The 17,150-nt window shown below is 48.5% G+C and overlaps 2 protein-coding genes across 7 annotated transcripts in view; one reads left to right on the plus strand and one right to left on the minus strand.

The window, feature by feature from the left end:
- The window catches only part of DUSP4 (dual specificity phosphatase 4), a 104,885-nt gene extending 97,438 nt beyond the window's left edge, over positions 1-7,447 (plus strand). For 5 of the 6 annotated variants that reach the window (XM_085310806.1, XM_085310803.1, XM_085310802.1 and 2 more), the window contains 3 exons: positions 1,777-1,913; positions 2,290-2,509; positions 2,742-7,447. In XM_085310806.1, the coding sequence (XP_085166932.1) occupies positions 1,777-1,913; positions 2,290-2,509; positions 2,742-3,127 (743 nt within the window). In that variant the 3' untranslated portion in view covers positions 3,128-7,447. Of the gene's footprint in view, positions 1-504; positions 1,114-1,776; positions 1,914-2,289; positions 2,510-2,741 lie in introns of those variants that run through there. The other variant, XM_085310801.1, reaches the window with a different exon arrangement.
- TNKS (tankyrase) overlaps positions 3,934-17,150 on the minus strand; it is a 121,853-nt gene continuing 108,636 nt past the window's right edge. Inside the window, exons 19-27 of the mRNA XM_085310818.1 lie at positions 16,805-17,042; positions 16,028-16,110; positions 14,130-14,250; positions 13,615-13,712; positions 11,999-12,073; positions 10,978-11,083; positions 9,935-10,121; positions 9,009-9,165; positions 3,934-7,868 (exon numbers count right to left, since the gene is read on the minus strand). Of these exons, the coding sequence (XP_085166944.1) occupies positions 7,782-7,868; positions 9,009-9,165; positions 9,935-10,121; positions 10,978-11,083; positions 11,999-12,073; positions 13,615-13,712; positions 14,130-14,250; positions 16,028-16,110; positions 16,805-17,042 (1,152 nt within the window). The 3' untranslated portion in view covers positions 3,934-7,781. The remainder of the gene's footprint in view (positions 7,869-9,008; positions 9,166-9,934; positions 10,122-10,977; positions 11,084-11,998; positions 12,074-13,614; positions 13,713-14,129; positions 14,251-16,027; positions 16,111-16,804; positions 17,043-17,150) is intronic.

Raw genomic sequence — 17,150 nt, forward strand, 5'->3', positions numbered from 1 at the left:
TGTGGAACGCATCTTGGCTGTTTGGAGGCAGGGGGTCTTGGAGGCCCAGTCGCAGCAGCAGGGACCTCTCAGGCTCTTACCCCTTGAGCTACCGAAACGATTCGACACTCCTGGTTTCACGAGAGCTCTGCTAACCCAGCTCTGGCTGGCCAAGCTCGGGCTGCTTGGCTTCGGATCATGGCGCAGGCCCGCGGCTGCCACGTGCAGACCGTAAAGCCACCTGGTTCCCCACGCGACAGCCCTGCAAGGGGCCCTTCGGTGACGGGCACCCGYGCTGGCCGGCGTTCGCCTGTGCCCTTGGGCGGCTTGGAGGCAGAGAAGGGGGCAGGGAGCAGCCGAAAAGGAGTCGCACAGTGTGAGTCCGCACCTGGGGGCCCTTCTGCGAAGGCAGCCGGAGCGTGCTCGATTCCCAGGCGCTGGCGGAAGGAGGGACGCAGGAGGCGGACGTGAGGGTAACTTTGCTGAGCAAGAGTTAGGAGAGCTGGTGAGAAATGCAGAGAAGAAACACGTTTGACTTGTTGAAAGTGTCAGTTAGCCCTTCCGTAGGGGGAAAGGTCCCTGCGGGCCCCCGGGCAGCTTCACCCTGTCACGGGTGGTGCGGTGGCGCTTGGGGTGGGATCTGGTGGATCCAAGGATTTTAAGATTGGGCCTCCTGGAGAAAATGTCTAACGGGGACATTTGGTTTTGGGGGCTCCTCCGAACGTGGCTGGCAGGACTGCAAGGGGATGGCGAGCCCTGGAAATGCCGCAGTCTCCATCTCGAGCTGCCCGGGGCTTCCYGGGCTGCTCTCCTGGATACGCTTGAATCTGGCTGAGAACCGATTCTCGCTTCTGCTGCTCTTTGGAGCATCCAGCCCCGCTCCGGGCGGTCTCCGAGCTGAGGCTGCCCAAGGAATCGGTGTGTCTGCTCTGAAAAGCCCAAAGCTGCAGGGCTCGCAGTCGGGCGAGTCTTCGGCAGCTGTCCCGGGAGGCAGGGCTCAGCCTGGCTCGATCGCCCCAGCCGTGGTGGTGGGAAATACCTGCTTTGCGTTAGCTTTCATGCTCAAGGTCAGACTCCGCAAGGACATCGGGGTAGCTGATTTGATTCGAATGAGAGCAGGAAGCCTCCCCAGAGGTGACTGCAGCCGGCCTCGCGCTTTCCCCGTCCCCAGAGGCCGCCGGGGAGCGGCTCCGTCGGAGGTCCGAGGTCGCCTCTGCTCTTTCCCCGGGGTGTTTGCGTCCCCACTCGACTCGCGCCCGCGTCCTTGGGAGGCAGYGGCTGCCTCCTTGATCCGGAGTGCTGCTTCGCTGAGGGGCTGGCTTCGCCGTACCTGGCTGCCGCTGGGTCGCGCTGCGGTGGTCGAGCTGGGAAAGCAGGAGAGCTGCCCGCGTTGTGCAGCGCGAAGGGGCGGCTGGGCAGTTTGGGTAGTGAACCGCTCAGGGCCTGCGAGCAGCTTTCCCTGTTGAAGTAGGGGGGACACCGGCAACAAATCCCGTCTCCGTCAGCCCAGAGGCTTCAGTGCCACCTTGGGAAACCTACCTTGGTGTCGGTTTGGTTGCTTGCACCAGGCTAAACCCTGGTGCAGAGGCTGGAGGCAACCAAGAGCCCTGCAGGGCTGTAGTCCTTGGGGCCGGCCAGGAGCCTGGTCCTTCACCCCAGGGCAAGAGGCCGCTCTCCATCGCTGTAGCATCATCTAGTGGCGAAGTGCGCGCTGAGACGCGCCAGTTCGGGCCGCGCCGCTCCTGCGGTGYCGTGAACGCAGCCCCCGGCTGATGCTCTGGGCCCCTCTCCTTGCAGGGGGCTACGAGCGGTTCTCCTCCGAGTACCCTGAATTCTGCGCCAAAAGCAAGTCGCTGAGCAGCGGGTCACCCCCCACCAGCGCCGAACCCCTGGATCTGGGCTGCAGTTCCTGCGGGACCCCGCTGCATGACCAGGTAGGTCCCCAAGCCCCGGGYGCAGCGGCTTTGACTGCTCCAGAATCCCCCCCCCCTCCCCGTGTGGGGGAGCATCTCCCCAGGGAGCGATGAGCCCAAACCCCACTCATCGCTCCCACCCGCTCCTGAACATGGTGCTGGGCTGGGGCYGAGGTGCGCGTTGGATCAGACCCAAGAGCACTACCCCCCTCTGAGGCTCAAAGAGGAGGCACCTGGAATGGCCCTAACAGCTCAGAAAAGGGGCCTGTGCTCGCTCTCTGGGAACCGGGTCTTTTTGGGGACCCTGGACTGGGGGTGAGGCTCCTGCGCTGTTTRGGGCCTCCAGAGCAATCTGGTTTCACACGTCCTGTGCTCACCTCAGCTCTTCTCTTCCCAGGGTGGACCAGTGGAAATCCTTCCTTTCCTCTACCTTGGCAGTGCCTACCATGCCGCCCGGCGGGACATGCTGGATGCRCTGGGCATCACGGCCCTGCTGAACGTCTCCTCAGACTGCCCCAATCACTTTGAGGGGCACTTCCAGTACAAGTGCATCCCTGTGGAGGATAACCACAAGGCYGACATCAGCTCCTGGTTCATGGAGGCAATCGAGTACATTGGTGAGTGCGAGCTCGGGAGAGGCTGCATCCGTGCATTTCTTCTCCACCGGGGGGAGAGGGTCCTGCCTGAAGATCTGGTGCTCTGAGGGGACGAGGAGGGGGGCGCTCAGCAGAGTCCACATCACTCGTTGCATTGGTGGGTGGTCGGCCATCGCCTCCAGTTTGGGCCAGGGGCTGTGTTTTGTTGCAAGGGTGCTGTGGGGCTCACGTCTTGTCCCCTGTTGCCCTCCAGATTCGGTGAAGGAGTGCTGTGGCCGGGTCCTGGTCCACTGCCAGGCTGGCATCTCCCGTTCAGCCACCATCTGCCTGGCTTACCTGATGATGAAGAAGCGCGTGAAGCTGGAGGAGGCCTTTGAGTTTGTCAAGCAGCGCCGGAGCATCATCTCCCCCAACTTCAGCTTCATGGGGCAGCTGCTGCAGTTCGAGTCACAGGTCTTGGCTACCTCCTGCGCGGTGGAGGCCGCCAGCCCCTCGGGGACACTGCGGGAACGGGGCAAGGCCACCTCCACCCCCACCTCCCAGTTTGTCTTCAGCTTCCCGGTGTCTGTGGGGGTCCACGCCGCCCCCAGCAGCCTCCCGTACCTGCACAGCCCCATCACCACGTCGCCCAGCTGTTAGCTCAGGGGCCGAGGCCGGCCGGGCGCGTGGGGCCGAGCRCGGAGAGGGCAGGCGGGCGCAGAGCCCCGTGATGTTAAGCAATAGTGTTGGACACTGCCGTTCACCCGGGACCCCACGGGGGTCTTTTTCGTAGAGAAATTTCTTACCTCATTTTTTTGTCGTTGTTGTTGGTGGGTTTTTTTTTTGTTGTTGTTGTTGTTTTAACTTTATTTTATGGAAAAGTTGAGCAGGGAAGTTGGGAAAGCCACAAACTGGGACAGTGCCCAGGCTCTGGTTTCGGGGGGGGGGAAAAAAACACTGGCTTTCCCCAAGTGCCTGGTATAAAAAACTCTGTCCGTCCCTACTTGTTTTTTTAAAAGTAAAAAGAGGAGAAAAAAAAAAAAAATCTCCCCCGACCCTTCTCTTTCCCACTCCCGCCTCCTTTGGCTTTTAACAGGGCTTGGAAAGGGAGCGAGCGATTTCCATCACGCACTGCTCTTCCCCCACGGCGCCAGAGGCAGCTGCCTGAGCATCCTCTGGGGCTCCCCTCCACCCCCCCCCACCCCCCCAATATCCCAAAAGAGGCCGGTTTGTGTGGCTGCTGTACATACGAATGGTTTTATTATGTTTTTTTTTTCTTTTTTTAGAAATCAACTTCTTATTTATTGTTGGGGGGGGAGGAGGGGGGAAGAAAAAACCCAAACTGTTTGGAGAAAATAAAAGTTTAACAGTTGTGGCTGGAGCAGGTTTGTCCTAAGGCCAAGAGGGKGGAACGGAAATCCCTTTCCGAGAGGAACGGTTTATGCAAACTCTCAGCTTTCACAGAGTAACTGTTAAAAATGTATTTATTGAATTTTAAACTATTACAAGTATTGCAGATCAGACATTTAGCCAAGCACATTGAGAGATCAAATCCAGCTGTTACAGAGATGTCACCTAAAGCCCGTCGTGTAGGGAGGTTGAGAACCTGCCCATCATCTTTTAGGGAGGGGGCAGAGGAGGAAATAAATAAATGATAACCCCAGCTCCAGGTAAGGGGCAACCAAGAGAGGAAACGCACAGGCTGAGTTATGAAGACAAGTTACATCCCCCCCCCCAAAAAAAAAAGGAGAGGAAAAAAAAATCTAAGCCCTCCAACCCCGGTACGTTGCCCTTGGGCTGGCAGAGAGAGCAATGAGAAACGGAGGCGCACAAGCTCACGCGACAGGGGCACAGCAAAGTCCCCGCTGCGATTTCCCAAGCTGAAGCGAGTTCTGCAGGTGTTAGGAAGAGACACTGTCAACGTTAACCTCGGAATACAGAGAGCCTAAGCAAACTACGTCAGTAATTAACGGCACCACCACTACAACTTGCCACCAACGGGTTCAGTAACACAGAGACAGATCTATCACAAGGGGTCGGGTTTTGCGCCCGCCGGGCGCTCAGATTCCYGGGAATCCGGGGCCCCGCGTGCCCGCCGGTGTGATGCACCAGCATCCCTCAACTCCTCCACCTCTTGCTGCCACCAAGAGCAGGACAGGCAGGTTTCTCGGCCTGAGGAAGGTGCAGCTTTAGACACCGTGGGCCATTTCTGCATCACGTGCGAATGCTGGGAAGGGGGAGAGGTTAGGAAAACCCAACGCTCGTTCCTGGGACTTCAGCGCAACGGTGGCTGCAAAGCGCTGGCACCAGCAYGGGATGCTCGTAACAGTCTCCACAGAGCTGGGATCAAAGCAGATCGGCAGATAASAACAAAGATGAGACGGCGAGACGCGCCTCGCTGAGGTGCTGGACCCTTCCTGTTTTTAATGCTAACGGAAGCTTTGCTGACGGCCTCAGACCGCAACGTCGCTCTCCACCGGGTACCTCATCCATCTGTCTCCCCGAAACAAGTTTTGGCTGCGGAGAGCCGGACCCTCCCGCGCCCTTCGCTACGCGGTGAAGTTTCCCTCCGGTTTTGCCTGTTGAGGCCCTGCTGCGAACTGCACGGAGGTCTCACGTGCTGCCACTGAGGAGAAGCCACCAGGCCTTGCAAGACAACCGTCCCCTTTTCCCAGCGGGTTCAGCCCGCTTGGGCGACCCGCGTTCAGGCGTCCTGTCCTCCACCATCAGGAGGCCGCGGGTTGCCTCCGTCGGCTACAGCGGCGGCTGTGCCGCGGCAGCTCGCCCGGCTCGTCCGCGGGCAACCCGGCTGCCGACGGGCAGGTCCTCGCTCGGACGCAACCGCGGAGAGATTTACGATAGCAGCGGCACGCGCTACGCCCGGCGGGGGCTTCTCGGCCGCGCTGAACATTGGGCACGTTAACGCTGGCACGTCAAAGCTACCGGACCGTATCCGTATCCTCCAGCAGTTCGGGGGCTCCAGACCGGCCACCAAGTGGACCGGCGCACGTGGAAACAACCCGCRTCAAGAGATGCCGGCACCGGCTCGGGGTGGGAGCGTCGTTTTTAGGGTTTGCCCTTCCTTTCCGGAAGACGCAACGCTGCTCGGCCTGCGCGCCCACGCCAGCTGTTTTACCATTTAAAACTACGTCTAACGGGGACGGCGAGTAACGCTCACTTTCACAGCTATCTGGAACTCTAGGGGAGAGAGGCACGCTCYCCCCCACCCCAAACACAACTCTGTTATTAACTAAATTAAAAACCAACCCCAAACTTCAGCGAGGAATACAAAATTTCAAAGCCTAGTGATGATCCTTGCAACCCTAACACTATTAAACAAGTAGCCAAAATACAAGCACCCAATTTTATCCATGAAATTTGATTAAAAGGACAACTAGGCTAAAGCCTGGCTTGGACTTCGAAGCTACATATTCAATCAGGTCACAAAACAGAATCTTACGTTCGGTGCCAGCTCGAGAAAAACAAAACCCAAAGTTCAAGATCTGTTGGAGTATTGCTGTTTCTAAGGTTTCCTTTAGGGATATTACAGGCAGATAATGTGCAGGTAAGCCAGTTTGCATCAAATGACTGATTTCACAGTTGGTGAAACTCCTCTCTGAGAATAATTTGTTTCAACATCAACGTCTTAACGCTCAAAATGAAAAGCTCTTCAGGTTGGTTCGTTCTGTCCAGACCTTCCGTCGGTTTTGTCCAAACAAATCCCACTTGCAGGGACCAAATATTTTTATAAACGACAAGCAGCACTACTCTGTTGTTTCCTTGCTTYTGAGGGACAAAAACCGAAAGCACAAATTGGATCATCAGCTGCTTAACACTGCTGGTTGCTAGGAAAATGTACAGTCTGCTCAAGGGAACGTCTTTTTCCTCCAGTTGTTACAGGCTGAACAGCGAAGTACATCTTGTAGTGTTGGCAGTTTAAAAGAAATCTTGACACAGCTTTATTTTCAACCTTCTTCTCTTCTCTTGATGTTGTAAAAACAATTCAGAAAGGAAAACAATTTCTACTTTTGGTATATCCTCCATACAGGCGACTTCTGAAATTGTTTGACGCGGTGCAACGCAACACTTACTTAAAAACAATTCTCTCCTCCTCAACAAAATAAACTTAGGGCCTTGCAGGGAAGGGGAGTAAGGTGAATAAATCCTAGCTTTGTTCGCTGGTACACCTGCAAACAGATGCACTCCAGAACCATTAAAAAAAAAAAAAAAGTTTGTTTCAATCAAAACATAAAAGAGTTTTAAAAAATTATTATTCTTGTGAATCACTACAACTCTTCAACTGTGTGTCATACATTGAAGATGTGACAYGAAACCACCGTAACATGCTCTCCCTTACCGGTCTGAGGCCCGTTTGCCGGCTCTCGCGTTACAGAGGAGCGGGACCCAGATACACCCTTGCGTATGCAGTCTTCCGATTTTCCACCAGCYTCCTTCCAGCTAAAGCACATGCCTCAGTTACCGGAGAACAAACTGCGGGTACCTACCAGGAGCCTCATAAAATGCTCATTTAGAGATGCCAGCAGAGGGCATTGACCTGCTTTATAAGTTTTTCCAAGCACGAGAGCCGGTTTTACGGTTGCGAACACTTCCCAGGGCTTTCCCCCAGAAAACTCAGAGACAAAGCAGCCGACCRGCAGGTTCGTTTCCGCTCTGAAGTTACGCTCTTAGTATCGCTCGCTCAGAGGTGTGCAAAAAAACCCCTATACTGAAGAACTGGACCTAGCCCCTTCTCAGATGAAACTCATATTGCATTGTTAACAATTTTAGTCAACTAGACTTTGTGCAAAATATCTTTAAGAAGGTTCTGGCTCAACTTCAGAATACAAAAGGAGAATAAATAGTTGACTAGGATCTCTCGAAAACATAAAATGAATGGTGCACGCTGAAAAGAAAATGGAAAGGTATAATGCTACTTATCTGCAAATAAAATAACCGGACCAGTAGTGTCTGAAATTTTAACGTGCGAGATGGCATTGATAAAGATTTGTGTTTGCACAATAACGTTCCCAAAATCTAGATCAAAGCACTGTTGTTCTACACATGGTAACCGCAGAGAGTAAGAGCCTGAGATATGTTATTAAAAGGCAGTCCCTTGTAAACTTTCCTCAAAAGGAACAGTAGCCACTGAGTATGCAAGAGTTACTCATAGTATTCATCAAGGGAGCAATGCTTTATAAAAGACATACAGCTTATTTCCAGGTTTTTAGGAATTTTATAGGATACTGATTTTCTGAAACACACATCCATCCAGTCCAAGATTGAAGTCACATCCCTCTGCACTGCCCTGTAGTTACTAGGTCTTTTGCTCTGCTGCTGTTGCTGTCTGTGAGGGAGCTTCTGGTTTCACAATCTGGTACGTAATGAGATATTCTGGGTATGCCTGAAAGTAAGTCAAGAAAAACAACAACAAAAAAACACTGCTTTATGCTTGCTTTAGGCAAGTTCACAGGGTGCAAAAGAAAAAGCAGATTTCAAACCTACCCAGTGCTTGGTGCTGAAAACAAGGGGCTCTGCTTGAGGCAGTTAATAGAGAGCAGTTGAAGTTTCTACATGTTCAAAAAATGAATCTGGTCTAAAAACCTCAGTAGAAAGGTGTTTCTTTCACGCAGGCACTGTCAGAACGGGTGTGTGAAAGAAACTCGCAATCGGAGTTACTCTCCTTGCTAGCAAATCCTCCGCATCGGTTAGTACCCCTAAATTATTCAAAAATCTCAGAGCACCAATGTAGTCTGTGACCCTAAATGCTCACTGACTTGCCAAGTGACCTGCAAATGCCTTCACAGGGGAAGTTCCCGTTAGATACAAAGAATATAATTTTTGCTCTGAGGATAATTAAGCAAAGGAGAGCCAAGAGAGGCTCCATACTCAGAGGTCTTCAAGACCTGCCTGGTCAAAGCACTCGGGAATCTCGTCTGAATTCAGCGTGAACAGGAGGTTGTCTTAGGRGAGCTCCCAAGGCTGCTTTGAACCCAAATTTATTTGACGATCTTTAAGCCATCCAGACTACTGAGCACTTTTCCAGAGCAACACTATGGGCTGAGTAATTCAGGTTAAAAATCAGGTCCTGAAGATGGCTGTTCTACTTCAGCCGACATTTAAGTGCGCTCTCCAGCAGAGAGGGCCGCTACTACTGCCTCGAAACTAAAGGGAAAATGGCCAGAATTTGCGTTACCTGCTACAAGAGCTTCACAAATGCCAGTGCTCTCGTTACTGCAGTAACGCCAGTAAAACGCAATGGGAGAATCAGTGTCTACTCAGGGGAAAGGCATCTCTTAAAAGGCTCTAGTCCTGCTCAGGAGGACATAGGCAATTCCACGTGCTGCGAGTCAGTGGAAAGCAGCGGCATTTGCCAGCCTGATACAGTTCCCTGTGTTTTTTTTTTTTTTTTTTTTTTTTGAAATGGAAAAACCTGAGCAATGCGCGATTAGCACAGCGCATCAGGCGGGGCAGGCAGTCGCCTGCCCCCTCCACTGCCAAGCTCTGCCCTTCCCCACCCCCCAGGCCTCTCTAACCCACCTACCTGCTCTCCTCTGTAGATAACGTATTCGGCGTACGCAAGTCCGTTCACACTTGGCCTGCCGATGACAGAATGGTGCCCCGGAGGGGCGTGGGCCATTTTCATTGTACTGAACTGCAGAAAGGATTTTCCAAGGGTCACTCTGCAGAAAAGCATTTGCCTAAAAGGAAAACAAGAAAATCTCACGTTAAAAGAGCTTGCCGGGAATCGCACGCTTCCAGAATGATTTCAGACTTTTGAGATGATTTTGGTACAATTTATTTCTCTAAGCTTTTTGAAGAAATACTTTCAGAAACCAGTTCTAAGGCTGTTTTAAATCCTTCATTAAAATCCTCTCTCTTGCGGTGCAGAAAGGAAAACGCTCACTTTGCTTATCCCTTACGTGGAAGTCTGCTCTAGCTCATTTTGTATGGAGTTGTTCTAAGGAGAAAAACTCTTCACGTTCCAACCAGCAGGATGAGGACAAGTGTCAAAGTGCAAAAAGCCCATCCATCTAGTCCAATGCAAAACAAGGCTGTGATTAAGATCTGTTTACCAGCCCCAGAATTACTTGAGCTGCAGCCCACCACTGTCCTTTTGATCTCCTCTCTTGCCTCACAGTTTTGTACTGAGAGAACCTGGACTTTAATTGCCATTTGCCTCTGACTTAATTCTCAAACTTGCTACTTCAAGCCTCTTTCCTGAGCCATAATTCTTGTTGATTTATACTCACTATATGCTTAGTGTTTAGTTGCAATTTCTGACCTTCCCGTGGGACTTGCTGCGTTTATATCCCTTTTTGTTCAGCCCAGACAAACTGTGAAAACGGCATTTTTCCTGCCATAACCAAGCTCAAGTGACTAGTCTTTCCCTGCAACTCACCCTGTGCCAGGCTCATAAAAGACCAAGACGGTGAGAAATATCTACGGTGAATTTTGCATGACACATACCTGTGGCAGATGTAACAGGACCTGTCTTTGTGCGTGGGACAGCCTGTCCCTCCCCCTATCCCATACACATACTGGTTGCTTTTCGAGGAGTTCTCGGCAAAGTAAATTCCAGCTCCAAACATTCCTCCAATGTATGCATGTCTTTCATCAAACCCCTTGTGAATGATGGCATTAATAAAAGGAGAGCCTAGAACAGGACGAGACAAAAGCATGTGTTGTCACACAAACTTGTTAAGCCCTGTAGTAATGCAGGAGTCCATGTCAACGGAAGCTTGTCTGCCTTAAATAGACCATTAAATACCAGAAAGTGTGCTCAATCAGCTGGAAGGAGGCGATACCCRGCAGGATGCAGTGATGTGTGGGATTTACCGTTATATACCAAGATCCCACGTATGACTCATATTTCTTACTCATGTCACAGATCTCATTAAATGGCTTTTCCCCCACTCACATTTCAGTGCAATTTAGCTTGTCGATGCACACCTTCTCCAGCAGTCAGGACTGGTTAYGATGGGGCACGGTAACAGGACAAACATCCCCCAAACCAAGTTCCTACACAAAATCACAGAAGGATCTAGGCCAGAAGGACCCTCAGGCAGCTGTCACTCTCAGGAATTTCTGGACACATCTAGAGAATGTCTTATTGAAACTTGTGGTTGGCTTTGATTCTTTTCCCTGATGGTTGCCTGAGGTGCTGGGGAATATTGTCTCTACTGCACAATGCTCCCCTCTTTTTAGATGATACCCAGTCTTTCTCAAGTTAGTGTAACATCTCTCAACAGCCACGAGCAGCACTACTGAAAATGGCTGAGATACAGCTTGCAGATAATTATTTTTTTTCTTTCTTTCTTTCTTTTAATCTAGTGCAGCTTTCTAAATTGCACTAGCCACACAGACCACCTGCACCACCACCCTGCCCCCGCGGTTCTAGCATAAAAATGTAATTACAGCACAGGATGACGAACACAGCGACATTGTCTGCGGGTTTCTTTTTTTGTTTGTTTTAAAATACCAGAACACACACATGGAGATCACTTCCTCACCATGAAACAACATGCGCTCGTTGTGATGATTATGATTCTCTTCCGAAACCTCCTTCTGCCTGTGGCAGAATCTCTCCCGCAGCTTCTTGTTCACAACCTTTTGAATCTGCAGGGGTACAACAGGCCAAGCAGACAATTTAATTGAAATGAAATAGAGCTTCCACAGAGCTTGCAGAAATCCTTAGCTGACCGTGAGACATATGAAAGGTTTAAAAATGAAAATGAAAAAAATCATGGAAGTTCTGCATTTAAGGTTGAACCGTACAACCACTAGGTAGGCAGCACACACCAGAGACATCTGAACTACTGCAAGTTGCAGCCTGTTTGGGGGCTTAAGCAAAACTTTTACACTGCTCCCCACAGAGCTGGTAACACCCTTGGGAACTACAAGCTGTCCAAAGGCTCCTTCCCTCTCTGCTTTCACCTCTGTTGGACATCTGGGCTAGCTTTTTAAAGCTTGCTGTCTGACCTAGGTTAAATTTGTATGAAACGGAACAATTTTGGAGGAGAGAAAATAAGAGATGCTCTATTTTACCTATCTTAAGGTACTGCTTCAGCCCCCTGGTCTGATAACACTGTGACTCAGAAGTGCATTTTCCCTCAGAAATAAAGCACTCCATTTTCCAATATACCAGGGCTTAAAAGTAGGTATTTTTGTAGCTGGTAGCAGCAAAGGAGGAGATGGTGAGATCCAAAGTAGTACAGGAAAAGTAGAAACTTTTAATAAAAGGTCATGCTCCCCTCCCCCTGGCAAATTTCCTTCAAGAAGGAAAGACTACACTGAGAAAATATCAGTGCTGCAAAGGCAAATGCATCAAATTACAGACCACTGAGATTGCAAGAGGCTGCGAAACCCAAGTTCGGCTCTTCCGCCTCTCTGCCTTCAGTTTTGTGTCCCCCAGCTCCCTTCACAGCACAACTGGACCTTTCTCCCTCGCTCCACGCGCAGAAAACACCAGCTGTCTGATAAAGYACCAAATCCTTTTCCTGCAGGGAATGATTAGGAAGCTTTGAAACTTACCCTGATGACATTGTACCTGTTGAAGATGCCACCGGCATTTCCACCGTCCCTGTGCTCCCGGATTGTACTTTGCATCTAGGTGAAAGAAGAAAATTGAAGGCTCAGCGCATACAGTCCGCTAGCAGGGCCAAGGATTCACACAAGATCTCACTATTTCACTGGTAGCAACAAACAGTCTTGGTTGAAAATGAACTAAAAGATGTCAGAGAAGAGACTTCAGCTGCAAAGCGAGTGATACGCTTATTTCTTAGGGCACCCAACACAGAATGCTGTTCACAACGTCAGCTGAGAACGCGATGGATGCAATACCGCTACTAAATTACMCAGTGTTTCAATAAAAATCTACATAGCAAAAAGGAGAATATTGGAAGTGGCCATCAAAATTACACACAAACTGAAAAACTGCTTTGAACGGGGGGGGGGGGCAAAGGAGTGGAAAATCCATCTTTTAAAAAGTTATTAACATATACAAAGATTGTTTTGAAGTACGTGTTTCTAATGGGTACAGTTCTGCATTTATTAGTGACTGGCAGATGGCTTTCACTRTAAAATTTTCCTATGTCATTCGCAGCTCCCAGGTCCTTCAACAGCTTTGTTGGGTCTTTTCAAGAGCTACAGCAACATCATTTAGTAAGAATGCCATTAAATATGYCAATTTACTTGGGCACAAAGGTGACCCTCTCTGTCAGGTAAGTTCATATAAAAATTCTTTACAAACTCTTCGATTACATACAGACTTACTAATCAAAAATATTCCAGGCTACATTGGCAGCAGTTCTGAGTATCTAGGCTGTAAAAGAAACCCCAAGCACTTTTGCACTGCACTGGAGGAACAATACTACACATAAAYAGCAAACGCACAGGAAAATGGAGTTTCTTCCAAGGACAACTCTTCAGAAAGTCTCATTTTTGTTTTGATTTTTCTCTCAAAATTATATCTGCTTGCAATTTGGTTAAATAAAAGAGCATGTGTGCGTGGGAGGTAAAATTACAGCCAACTCTCAATTATACAAGAGCTGTTTATCTGGGTTATAGATTAACTCAGCCACTGAGACAAGAGAAAACAAGCTGGTTCGYGTGCGGAAACAGCCTGAGAACAGAGGAGCTTAGAAAATGCCTGCGCACCTGCAAGGCCTCRATCCCTCTGCCCTCACTCAGGGCCTTGACTTCCCACAGGTCTGCCCATCTTCGGCAACCTGCCGAAACTTTATTTATGAGATGACATCTAAAACACAGCATCGACGCAAGCTAAACTGGGATAGCATTAAGCGAGCAACCAGCTCGCTTATTAAAAAAGGGGCAGGAGACAGCAGAAGGGTTTCTCATCATTGTTCGATATTAAAAAAAGGAATTTACAGGCCTAAATTCCACGCCAGCTCTATACAATTCACAAACCAAAGCATGTTTTATCAGTTTTGACGCACGCTGTGTGCTCTAGCTCTGCAGGGTTAAGTGAAGAGCTCCATTATCTTTAGCACTAAAAAAAGAGAAAAAAAATCTCAGTGGCACTTCTGATATGTAAAAAACAGCGTATAATAAAGGCCACATGGGTGCCARAGAAGGCAATATTTAAAAATGCTGCCCCTGGAGCGCTACAGGAAAGCTATTTGCAATACCTCCTCTTCGACGGACTGATACTCCTTATCATCAGGAGCAAGGTCAAGGAGAATGGTCCCCTGACTCACGCAGTGGAAAGTCAAATAAGGATTGGTGCCTGCAAGGAGAATGAATCAAAGGAGTAAAAACAAAACAGAACAAAATAGAATGAACCCTCCCCCAAAAACCCCCCAAACCCGGGAGAACACAGCTTCAGCTTTATTTTTATCCAGCATCACCATTTTTCTTGTTAAGTAACCCCAGTACATTAAGAAATGCAAAATAAACAACACAAGCCAGCAGCACAATCTCAACCAGAAAAGTGCTTCCGTTAGCAGCAGGGGCCTTAAAAGAAGGAAGGCAAACGCACCCACCAAGACACAGCTGCAGTTGTTCGAGGCTTCCCGACAGGCGTATTTGCCAAATACCCAGGGTCTTTCAAGTCTTGGTGGTAAAGCCAGATTTTACAGAAGGCTGGAGGTTGGGAGCTCACTGTAAACTGCACTTAGATTAACAGCTAAAATGCCCTATTTACCTTGCTGCCCTCCTAGAAGCCTCTCCACGCCTTTTATTAACTTGTGACGGTGTCCGTAAGCATTAATGCCAATTTCYTTCAGCTCCTCGTGCCCCATGTCTGCCAACACATCCAGGGTTATCTGGAAAGGTGAAAGACCACAAAAATCAGCCTGGCCTGACTCCCCAGGCTAAAGACCTATCATTTCAGAAAACGGAAAGAAATGTATCTATGCTGCAACCACGTTCGCGCAGTGCGTGTTTTATGGCGCTCCTAACTGCTGCCACCTCCTGGCAAGCTTCTCCCTATCACAGGGCCACACCGGGCTGCTACAGACCCAAGCTGCGCCACACTTTTGCTTCTCCTACGACAAATTTGCAAGAGTGGATTCTCACAGGAGGCTGTTAAAAGCATCGCTGCTTATGTAGGAGGRGGATGTAAAGAAAATTAAGCTCAACCAACTCCTGGGAATAGTTCTGAACCATTCCAGGTTTCAAAGATTTAGAATTCAATTCAGAAATGAATATTCATCTGCTTACTGATAAATTTGGAATTGTTTCACATCRGTATCTTCACGGCATGTGCTATTACTGTGTATATATCTCCACAAGTCTGCATGCATTTATATCAAACCAGTGAGTCAACTATGTTAAATCATGCTCATCTATTCTATTATTTTTGGAAATAAATACCACTGTGAACACAGATATGAGCAGTCATTTGCTTGTAATATGCTAACATTTCTTCAATCACCTGACAAGGTCTTAAAGTTCAAGGTTGTAGAGATTATTGGTGAAAGCAGAGAGGTAATAAAACACTGTCAAATGAACTTTTTTTTAAGAGCAGGAAACAAAGTCTAGATGAAATGCGTATTATTACTGTAAAGCAATTGCACGCCACGGTGTTTTTTTTTTTTTGACCTGTAAGAAACAAGTATTTCATCTGAAGGAGGTAATTGTACAAAACCTACTTCCAAATTTACACAATAAACTGGAATTGGAAGCTCAGCAAACAACAAGGAACCGTACAACTTGATTCAAATGATGCCGGACTGTTAGCACAACTGGCCTTGCAGATAGCACCAGAGTCCACTATGGATGAATGAGTATCATTAATCTAAGAGAAAGCAACTCAAATAGGGAATTCATAACTATCCTGAACACCCAGCATATTGAGTAGAAACCACCCCTACTGAGATTGTTATGGAAAAGCCACTGAAGACATCCATCATGTGCAGAGCACCATTAACAAACAGAAAGCAAAACCTGATATTATAAAGCACAGGCACAGACACAGTATGAATATAAGACTAGAGCCAAGGTGAAAAAAGTGTACATGAAAGGACTGCAKTGCCTGGAAAAGAAGCTTAAGACAACACGGTAATCATAAGGGAGACGAGCTTATTTTCACAAGAAGGACAAACGTATAAGAAGAGCAAAGAAAGTTTCAAAATGAAAGATTAGTGAAGTCGATTTGCTTCTTCAAAATCTATCAGCAAGGGAAGATTTTAAAAACAGGTTAGGAGTTAAGGAAGTAAAAGTGGAACAAAAACAGCATTGCAAAAGGAAGGTTTGAAAACAAGAAAAGAAGAATGCGAGCAGAATATAGGTTGATTTGGAGTTAAAAGAAGCAATTTCAGATTTTTTTTTTTTAAGAAAGTGAAAAATACTGGACAGCTGAATCAAACAGCCATAGAGTCTTGCACGCATTTCTTTCAGAACACAATGTCACCATAAAGTATTTGGTGATCCATTTGCAGTTTCTCTGGCTATATTTGGTTTTCCACAGATGTGAAGGTTTTTCTTCCTCAYCCTTTTTAAACAAGGGAATTAAAATATCACCCAGATTTGTTGGTTTAGTTTATCTTTAGAACACAAAAGCAGGTAATGAGCATACAGGGGATGAGGCTTGCTACCTACTTGTTCTGTTTCAAAGATGTCCCGGAGATGTTCCAGACCAAGGCTTTTCAGGAACTGGGTAATGTTCATGTCAAGACCAGCAACTAYAATAAGAGAAACAAGTCATTACATCCCCCACACACGTTTTTTCAATAAAATAAAATAAAACCAAGCAGTACCACTTATTCTCTCAAAACTCCAAACCCTGAACCTTTGTATAATCAATTCATCTGTGTCTATATGAAACAATCCACTTCTACTGTGCAAAAGTTCAGGGCGAAACTCATTGTCCCCTCCTCAAAAACAGCTATTAAAAAGCACAAATGATCTACAGCAAACACAGGCTCAGATTACAACGAGAAGGAATGGAAGAGTGGGTGGATTTTTGCTGTGCAACCACCCAGATGCTGAYACGGAGCACGTGTTCCAAATACTAATCAAAGGATTTTAAAGCTTCAGCCCAAATCCCCCAGTCCTCACAATCATAATTCCTTCATCAAAATAATTTTTGTCAGATTTTCTGTATAAAATCAACAGTGAGTATCTCAGCACTCAATCAGATCTGCCTTTGGACTCGGACCTAATCACCAACGGCAGGCACAGCTGAACAGTCAAAGCGGCTCCAGGCAGAGCACACGAAAACAGAGCAGGCGTCAAACGCTTTGCACTGTAGATAACAGCTCAAGCTGCACCRTTACTTTCGGCTAGTCAGAAAGGCTTTTCTGATAAAGCAAGGCCTGCTGTGACACTAAGCTACCATATTCCTGGCAAGGCAAACTTATCCAGCAGCAAATGCACCTTCTGCTTCCTTCCTTTCGGTTCCTGCTGCTCCATCGCCAGCRTTCGACGCCCCTCCTACCGCTAGTTCTGCCAGAGGCCCCGTGAGGTTATCTATGCTGCTGGCAGCGGAGAGGCAGGACGGCGTAGACGCTGGCGAGATGAGGGAGGCACTAACGACGGTAGCCTGAGGCTTAAAGCACGTAGGCAAAGCTTCCGGAGGCATCGCATCTATCAGCAAAGCTCGGATATCGTCGGCCTGAAAAACAGAACGAACGTTCAGCATGAGGCCCTGCTATCACAAGTCCCCGATCTCCGTAAAGAATTTTCTTGGAATTTTTTGAACTGATCACTCTACTTCCCATTA

Source organism: Rhea americana, unplaced genomic scaffold, assembly GCF_003343005.1.
Source record: "Rhea americana isolate MKP2758 unplaced genomic scaffold, rheAme1 scaffold_326, whole genome shotgun sequence".
NCBI lineage: Eukaryota > Metazoa > Chordata > Aves > Rheiformes > Rheidae > Rhea > Rhea americana.